Source organism: Laccaria bicolor, genomic scaffold (assembly GCF_000143565.1).
Source record: "Laccaria bicolor S238N-H82 LACBIscaffold_2 genomic scaffold, whole genome shotgun sequence".
Lineage (NCBI taxonomy): Eukaryota > Fungi > Basidiomycota > Agaricomycetes > Agaricales > Hydnangiaceae > Laccaria > Laccaria bicolor.
This window is the reverse complement of record NW_001889873.1, coordinates 1,830,147-1,839,866: the sequence shown is the minus strand read 5'-3', so window position 1 is coordinate 1,839,866 and position 9,720 is coordinate 1,830,147. Positions and strand designations below refer to the sequence as shown.

Sequence of the window (9,720 nt, the reverse complement as noted above, 5' to 3'; positions counted from 1 at the left end):
GGGTTCAAAATGCAGGATGGCTTGATCCATGCATTGGCAATATTGATCCAGTGGATGTAAACTTCAAGCTAGAAGAAGAATGAACTGGATCTCAGTGGAATGTTCTTGTACAGTCGCTAAAGAAACTCTTTCTTGAAACACATTCAAAGAACCTTCCAGCAGCTAAAGCAGATAAAGAAAGAAATGGGACATCACAAAATGAAGTGGTTGTAGATGATATCAGCTACTTGGACAAAAAATTCAAAGCCAAGAAAGAAGAAGAACAGAAAATGATAGATGACATTGCCCAAACATTTAGTTTGAATGAAGAGCAGGAAAGAGCATTCTGAATTGTGGCCAACCATGCAACTATGAAAGAAAGTGAGCAACTTAAAATATATCTGGGAGGTATGGGTGGAACAGGAAAATCTCAGGTTATAAAAGCATTAATAGCTCTATTTGATAAACGTAATGAAGCACATAGAATTATGATATTGGCACCTACTGGATCTGCTGCTGCTCTATTGAATGGCTCAACATATCATTCAGCTTTAGGTGTAAAAAGTGATTCCCGAAGAAGCCATAATGAGCAGTCAAATATGGCACAAGTTAGATCTCGTTTGGATGGTGTAGACTATATATTTCTAGATGAAGTGTCCATGATCTCATGTTATGAGCTATATAAAATAAGTGCACAACTGGCAAAAGGAAGAAACAATATGGATGTACCCTTTGGTGGAATCAATATGATTTTTGCAGAAGACTTTGCACAACTTATGCCAGTACTAGGCCAGGCCCTTTATAATGGGAATGTTGGCACATCAGTGGATGCCTCCATGTCAGAACGTGGGCAGCAATCTGCTATAGGTAAAGCACTTTGGCACCAAGTTACTACAGTTGTAATTCTACGAAAAAATATAAGACAAAATACACAATCAGTGGAAGATGCCAAGCTAAGGACAGCTCTAGAAAATATGAGATATGCAGCATGTACTGCTGATGACATTAAATTTTAAGAAGCTGTGTTGCAGGAAGGTGGCCTGATCAGCCAAAGTTGGCTGACAAACGTTTCAGAAATGTCTCTATCATTACTGCTTTGAACTCCCAGAAAGATCGAATCAATGAATTGGGTTCTGTGTGTTTTGCTGCAGATACTGGCCAAACCCTCACTGACTTTTACTCTGTGGATACACTGGGGGTTGAGTGTGATCCAGTCACTGGTAAAAAGCCTCGTGGAAGACCTAAGAAAACTGCTATATACAAAACTATCAGTCCAAAGCTTCAAAATTTACTTTGGAACTTGTGCCATTTGGCCTCTGATCATGTTCCCAGAAAACTTTCACTGTGTATTGGTATGCCAGTTACTTGTGGGTGTGGGCCAGTGCTTTGCATGGCATGTATGAGTCCTTTCTGTGGACTCTAAATTTAATATTAGGAAATTGGTCATGTAATCACTTTATGATTTTCTGAGTTTTGTTCTATATTTGCAAATAGACCCTGAGCTCTGAGCCTAGCCATCAATATCATAGCAACAATGTGTGCTATTCTTATTTTTCTTTGATTTTTTTTTTGATTTTATAGCAAATTTTCCCAATTTTATAACTATTTTTCTGTTTATGGTAAAATATTCCCACAGTCCTGTCTGCATATATCTCAGGAAAGAGGATGGTTAGTTATATTTTGTGACCTATAATAGCATGCTCTATATATTTGTGATGAATTTCCTTTTTTGGGTTAAAATTCCCACGGTATCAGAAGCACTGCCTCTCACTGAGCTCCATAAACAACAATTGTAGCCCCTTTCCTTACCTTTATAGATATATATAAATAATGTCATGCAGACCATTCCTCATTGAGAAAAACACAAAATACTGAAAAAATTGGACACTTTTTGGAAATTGTCATGCATTTTTGACGAATATCTCAAAGAGCAAGAAAGCTGGTCTCAAGATATAGTCACATTGCATGATATGACAATATTTTTACATAGTTGTCTTTATTTCCATATTTGGATATGGACCCTGAATACTGGACACAGCCCCTTCAACACCATGGCAACAGAGAAGATCACTCTTAATTTTGGGGTATTTTTTTCTGATTTTCTGGCAACTTTTAGGTGGTTTCTATATTTAGATATTGACCCTGAACCCTGAACACAGCCTCCCCACCTTACTAAACAATATTCCGATTTTTACATATTTTTTGCTGATTTCTTTTACCATTTTTCCTGATTTTATGGCTGCTCTTCTGTTTAAGGGAAAAGGTTCCTGCGGTGATGAAAGGTAAATGAATCAATGAATGAAAAATTTGCCTAAGTCCTCAGTTGATAAAGAATGAGTCTTACTCGTAAACTTGTAAGGACTCATAATAATACAGAATAATGATGCAACAGAATTATGTATAACAAAAGGTCAAAAAGGTCATGTTGTTGGATGGGATGCAAAGTTGGGCCCAAGTGGACAACAAATCCTTGAAACTTTGTTTGTAAAGCTTGATCGTCCTGCCAAGACAATCAAGATTGAGGGATTGCCTGAAAATGTAGTTCCATTAGTAAAGAACAGCATGTCTATTGAATGTATCTGTCCAAGTGATGTTACTCTCACTATATCCTGTTCTCAGGTATCTGTGCTACCTAACTTTGCAATGACAGACTATGCATCACAAGGAAAGACTCGTCCATTCAATGTGGTGGATTTAAATAGCTGTCGTAACCACCTATCTTACTATACTGCTCTTTCTAGAAGTGCAACATGTGAAGGAACTGTAATTGTACAAGGATTTGACCCATAAAAAATCACCTGTGGTGCATCTGGTTATCTTCGACAAGAGTTTAGAGAACTTGAGCTTCTTGATGACATTACCAACCTTAGATACAATGGCCAATTACCTGCATCAATCAATGGGCAACTGTGTAATGCTCTTTTACATCAGTATCAACAGCTCAAAGGGAAGGGGTATTGTCCACAAAACGTGATGGGGCCAATTAGATGGAGTGAAGTGTATCCAATGCAAACTTTTCAGGTGATCACTGATAGTTTATGGACACTCACCACAAAATCAACCACTCACAATGCAACTGAAGAGGTTGAGATCCAATCACAAAAGAAAAGTAAAAATGTCTCAGGTTATTTTGTTCCTACACAGGGATCAAAGGCAATTGCATCTACACTCAAAAGAAAGGCAGAAGAGGATCTAAATATTGATGAACCAAAGTCAAAGAAAATTAGAGCCAGCTTTGGACCTACACCTGACATTCCAGTTGGGATTCTTTGGGATTCGGTAAATTACAGTTGCTCATATGATTCCCATTTACTTGTGTAAGAGGGCCATTGCAAGCATGGCAGATATGAGTCCTTTTTATATTCAGGAAGCCACAATGCAGCACCACAGCATTCACATTTTTGATTATTTAGGAAACTGGTCATGTGACCACCTCCTGAAAGCTCATCAGATCTATACCCATTATATATATATATTATTGCTATTTTTTATTGGACAAATTGTATATTTCCATGTATATAAAATACTGGACCTTACAAAGAGTCCCTACCTTGAAAGTGACAATAAGTACTATGCTCCATTTTTCACTAAATTTTTCCAGTCCTTTATAGCTATTTTTAACTAGATTATTATGTATGGAATTTCTTCTGGACCCTGAACATGCTCCCCAGTATTGCACAAACAGTGAGCATCTTCCTTCAATTTCTTTCTGATTTTTCTACTATTATATTGCCATTTTTAAGTACTGAAAAAATCCTTGAGATCAGAGAGTAACAAACTAGTGTCTTTATAAACTCAGAGGACTCATAACATCATTGCTAACAATGAGCACCATATTCCAACTTTCTCTGATTTTTGTGTTATTTTCTGGCAATTGTTGAATAAATTGCCATATAAGGAAATGCACCTGGGACCCTTGAAACAGTCCTAACATCAACATCAACAGTTAGCACCATTCTTCAATTGTTTTCAATTTTTTCTGCCATTTAATTGCTATTTTTCAGTTGGACAAATGCTGAGTGCCATATACGGAAATTTACCAGAGACCCTGAGAGTGTTTTCAAATGTTGTCACCAACAGTGAGCACCATCAGCCATTTTCTTCTAATTTTTGTGCCAATTTATTGCTACTTCTTCATTTGAAAAAGCTTGCATTAGCTTGATTTTGTGCAAACATATATCTATTTGTGCACATAGCTTTTATTACATAATATACATAAAAACAAACTGTATTTTTCTTGGTGTTTTATTTCATTTATTTTAGATTTTATGTTGGTGAGCTTCAGATTCTTCTTTGAAAAAGTATGTTTATTTGGACTTTGACCTTATTACATAATATATCTCGATGAATTGTATACAGGTATGATCCCTGAAATTTTACATTTTTTCTGCATTTTATTTCATCTGAATTGGACTTGATTTGGTAAAGTTACACATTTTTCCTTAGGCAATGCTTGGAACTCAAGAAGCGATGACGCATGAACATTTCCTGATCACTTGATGGGGGACAGTTTCGTTCGTCATAGTAGATCTCAGATCAGTTACCATTTTCGGTAATAAATACAGATTCATGTATAACTCAGTGAGTTTTGATCCAAATGACATGATTTCTTTTGTGATGGGTACTCCTCATTTCCGTGGTCATGGTGATGTTATGGTAAACAAACACAAATGAACAGTTGCAAAAACAAAATAGATGATAAATTTTACATCTGATCAATGCTGATACTTAAAAGACTATTGATATACAGGTTAAACAGTCACAAATATTCACAAATAAGTGGGAGTCATTTCAATGTTGATTTTGGGATGTTATAGGGTGCACAGAATCTCTAATTGAGCTATAGCATGTATTTCTGAAGTAGATGACATGATCTATTTCCTTTTTAAACAATCTTTGCCACAATATACAAATGCAGGGGGGGCAGATCTCAGGGGGTAAGTTTTAGATCTCATCTCTCATCTCTTGTCCTCTTGGCATCACAGATTCCGATGATGCATGAAACTTTGCACCATCAAATGATCGGGAAATGTTCGTGCATCATAGAATCTTAAGCATTTGTACTGAGGCTGTGCAACTTTGGTAGTATTCATCATAGATTCCGATGACACACGAAACTTCCCCCCATCAAATGATCAGGAAATGTTCGTGCGTCATCAAATCTAGCTCTTCAAGTTCAACTTCCCACGGCACCTTCTCTTTGCCACAGCACCCTCTCTTTGTGGTGCACTCTGGTGTTTTGCTGAGTGCTCTTTCTTTGTCTTGGCCAGTCCAAACGATTTGTGCAACATATCTACTGCATACTATCTGTCTCCTTTGCACACTTATCATCGTCTTGGCCAATCCAAACGATTCAAGTGCCACGTATCTACCACAATTGTCTCATTGAGCAATACGCCAGCTTCACCATGCCATCTCTATGCACCTGTTGTCGTCTTGGCCAGTCCAAACACTTCGACCATGTTCGTCTTGTGGAGTAATTCACTGGGTTCTCCAATCCCACCATTTCCTCTTCATTGCACGCATGCTAAGCACCAAGATCCAAGCACATGGATTCAATTACCATCAACTGTGCAAGGGCTTTATTTAACATAAATGCCTCCCCATTCTTTCCTTCCCTCCCTCTAACGCCAAACCCGATTCATATGCATCTCTTCCATCCACGTCAAGTTATTAGGTATGCATATCCTTATTACATGTTATGATGTGGTTATGTCAACTTCCATGTCATAGTAATGCCTACAATGTATCTGCGCATAAGATCCAGACCATGCAACCTGATGGACCAGAGGACAAATATTTTGTGGTTGATGGCAGATGTCTTAGCTACAATGAACACCGTGATGAATGCTTCCCCTACTTGCCACCCATCCCCTGGTGCATAACACTGTCGCCATCAAATGCATCCTTGTGTACATGGTAGACACACATCATCAATTCTTGCTCTTCACTCCAAGGCTGTGCAAGTTCAACTTCCCACGTCACCCTCTCTTTTGCTGTGTGCTCATTGTCTTTTGCTGTGTGCTCATTGTCATCTTGGCCAGTCCAAATGCTTCGCACAAGTATTAGTTACCTTACCCCACTAATACTGAGCCCCCCGACCATACAAACAGACCATAGTTGATGGTGCCTGCTGATGAGCCCATGGATCAGTTGACCCCATCAAAGGTGGACCGGCCATCAAGACTCTCTTAGGACTGGTACTGTGCATCGGCTGAGAAGTGTACCCCATGAATTGACATAGCTAAAAATGCCTTGGATCCTGGGTCAACCGTTCTCTTCATGGATTGGGCTCAACATGTGTCATGGGTCAGCTGAAGAGCTCTAAATCCCATGCATTGTGGATCAGCCCACAGCTGTCTCATTTTTATTTGCCAAGTTTACCTCGGCTTTTCATTGCCGGTCATCATGCAGTTTACTGGGTCGGGTCCATCACCTACCAAGAAGCCGAGCACGGTGACATGGTCAGTCAGCTAGTACCCCATGAATTAAATATGCCTTGGATCCTGGGTCAACCCGTCTCTTCATGGAATGGGCTCATGTGTCATGGGTCTGCTGAAGAGCTTTGAATCCCATGCAGCATGGATCAGCCCAACCTGGTCCCATCCAGTTGACACTATATGGCCGAGTTTCGTCTTCACTCAGGTTTTATTTGCCAAGTTGCTCAAACATTACCTCGGCTTTTCTTTGCCGGTCATGGTCCAGTATTCAGTCATGCAGTTTACTGGGTCCATGACTTCCCAAGAAGCCGAGCACGGTGACGTTCACAAGGCAGTGAAATATATTATGCACACCCCCGGTTCAAAATCCCTACCAAGTTTATACCGACCAATGTTTCTTGTAAACATACCCATGTTGGAACGGGTCTGGCTCAAACAACCGCACTCGGCTGCCTGAAATAAACGCCAAGCTGTTACTATGCCGGTCTCCATTGGACAAAGTTGCTCCAAGATCCCCCCACTTTTCTCTGCCGGTCACAGTTTACTGGGTCGTGAAAGAAGCCGAGGCCTTACTGCTTTCATTATTGTCCACCACAGGACTTCATATTAAATATGCCCAAAAAAAAATTGAAGATTGTCCAAAAAATATACATGTATGCTACTAACTATTAAGTAGACGGAGTTTGGACAGTTTGGACATCATTGTTTGTAACTTGCTGGCAGTCAGATTTTTGAATCCTCACCAAGTAGAAGACTTACTCTGTACGGGGGTTTGAAGTGTGGGTTCGAGTTTCTGTAGCCGATGTGACTTCCTATTACCCCCAATGTAAGGACCGGGCGAACTTGCCCGGGTTGGAGGAATTGGGTTTGGCGCCAACAGAAGGACCGCTGGGCTCTCAGATGCTGGAGGCAGAAAGACGGCCGGGGTTGGAGAGACTTGCGCGTGATCGGTTGAAACTGGGTTTGGCAGAACGACACCCGGGGTCGGGGAGACTTGTACCTGCTGGCTTTTCTGACCGCGGTCGGGTGAGACTGAGCGATCGGTATTGATGCCAGTGTGCTTCTTCTCCTTGTTGCCGAGGAACTGGATAATGAGCGATTCCAGACTTGATTGGTGAGCACCGAGCCGCAGGTTGAGCTCCGAAATAGTAGTGACTGATTTGGTGAGGTTGTGGAGCGTTAGCTCGGCAGTTTCGATGCGGCTTGCAAGTTTCTCAAAGCCCCGGGTGAGACTCTCTTGTAACGCAGCTGGCGTAGTCTCCCACTTGTTCTCCAGTGTCTTGACGGCTTCCCTCACCTCGGCTTCCAGTCTCTGGTGATCACTTCGGATGGACTGCAAATCTTCTTGTGTTTCCTTCCAACGCATGTGGGCAGACTCTTCAATACAGTCCATCCGGCGAGTTGCTCCGGTGATTTTTTCTTCCTGAAACCAAATGGAGGTCTCTAGACTTGCAATTTTCTCCGACAGAGGACGGCTAGCCAAATCTTGATCTTGAATACACCGGGTAATCTCTTCGAGCGCCAAAAGACGTTGTGACAGGGTCATGGGTGAGTCAACCGCCGGGGGGAGAAGGGCACTTGCGTCAATATCTTGTTTTCGGACCACAAATGCCGAATACTCTCGCATAGTAGGGGTAGACGACTCCATGACGCTGACTTGCGCTTGTTGGTCTCGGAGTTTCTGCAGGAGGTCGGCTTGGCCATGAGCAAGTCTTCTGATCTCCTGCTGCATCGTCTGCATGTCGAAGTTCGGTGGGGGGCTCAAGGACCTAAAGTCAATCTTCTTCTGATAGAGCGCCATGTCAACTAAGTTTTCAAGTTGAGAATCATGGGAAATGAGAAAACAACTTGAAACTTACGATGAACCTCCTTGGGATCTGGTGGGCTAACCTGCTGAGAACGGGATACCAAACGCGAACCTTCTGGCCAGGACGTGCGCTCAACAGGTGGGGGTGTAAAGCTTTGTTGCATATAATTGACAGCCAAGCCCAATTCTATAAACGAAGTCAGCAAAGAATAACGAGTTTCATGAATTTTTTACCCGGCCGCATTGCTAACTCAGGCACGATCCACTCCATCTCACTGGCTGGCGGCCCAATCTCCCGGCCCTTTCCTTTGTCAGTGTTGGTACCGACCTCGGTCTCAGTGCTCTTGAAAATCGCCGATGTGTGTGGTGTGGGTGGCTCAATGATTATGGTGGGAGTCACCTGGCCCACGTCTTTGTCGGCTTTTGGAATGGCACCGACCTCGGTTTCCTCATGTTTGACTTCGGCCATCTCTATGTTGATACCACCCTCGGACTTCCCCTTTCCCATTGTCAGACCAACCTCCATGTCCACGTCAATTGCATGCTCCACATCATGCCCGACTGCAGCCATTTCGACATCCTGCTTGCCCTTCTCTTTGACATCCACTTCAGTCACCCACCTTGAACAAGCTATTAGCCTTGTAAAATGTAAGAATGTATCCAGGCTAATAGGTTGTGTGGCCATTTATTTTTCTTGCCTTGGGAGAAAATATAATATTGGATTGGGTAGAAAATGTTTGACCTTTAATATTGTGACGAGAAATTTTTGGGTAGATAAATTGTGTTCAAAAATATCCTAGTCAAGTGAAAGTGGTCAGAAATATTTGAAGGGGTTCAGACTGGTAAGAAATATTTGAAGTGTGTCAGACTGGTAAGAAATGTTTGAGCCAAGTCAAACTGGCCAGAAATATTTGAGGTGTGCCAGAGTGGCTAGAAATATTTCAGTGGTGTGACATCACTCGGATATGTTCTAAGCATGTCACACTGCTGAAAAATCTTTTAGCCTTGTCACATGGCTCAAACATATCCGACCAGTGTCACAGGGTATCTGGGGTCCCAGTTTCAAGAAAAAAACTTGGTATTGTTGGTATAGCTTTCTCAATATTTTGCACATTGCTTTTCTTTTCTTTATCCAGATCACAACCCAATGTTTTGTCCATTTCAAACCATGTATGGTTCTATTCTATAACAGCTACTGAGGTTGAATTGAAGGGTGAAGAAAGGAGGGTTGGCAAAGGAAGTTGTCCACTCTTAATGTGAACTCATATAAGTTAGCATCACCCAGCAGCTTTCCCCCATTGTTTTCACCAACACCCCCCTTCTATCTGCCATGTTCACCATTTAAAACTCATCCAAGTTAGCATCCCCAGCAGCTTTCCCTCATTATTTTCACCAACACCCCCTTCTATCTGCCATGTTCACCAATCCGAGTTAGTGTGACATATCTCCAGTGCCTGTACAAGTTTCCTAGGTAATTTCCCTCTACAACATATA

At 41.5% G+C, this 9,720-nt stretch overlaps 2 protein-coding genes across 2 annotated transcripts; one reads left to right on the top strand and one right to left on the bottom strand.

Annotated features, from left to right (window-relative positions):
• Positions 1-2,254: 2,254 nt before the first annotated feature.
• On the top strand, positions 2,255-3,300 carry LACBIDRAFT_305648 (uncharacterized protein; the record flags this gene model as incomplete). The annotated part of the gene is made up of 3 exons (XM_001875235.1): positions 2,255-2,261; positions 2,339-2,748; positions 2,809-3,300. The coding sequence occupies 3 exons, from the start codon at positions 2,255-2,257 to the stop codon at positions 3,298-3,300; spliced, it is 909 nt and encodes a 302-aa protein (XP_001875270.1).
• Positions 3,301-6,516: 3,216 nt separating this feature from the next.
• Positions 6,517-8,797, bottom strand: LACBIDRAFT_321941 (uncharacterized protein; the record flags this gene model as incomplete). Its single annotated transcript, XM_001874657.1, has 5 exons — positions 6,517-6,595; positions 6,830-6,872; positions 7,179-8,225; positions 8,279-8,413; positions 8,461-8,797. The coding sequence occupies 5 exons, from the start codon at positions 8,795-8,797 to the stop codon at positions 6,517-6,519; spliced, it is 1,641 nt and encodes a 546-aa protein (XP_001874692.1).
• Between the last annotated feature and the right edge of the window lie 923 nt (positions 8,798-9,720).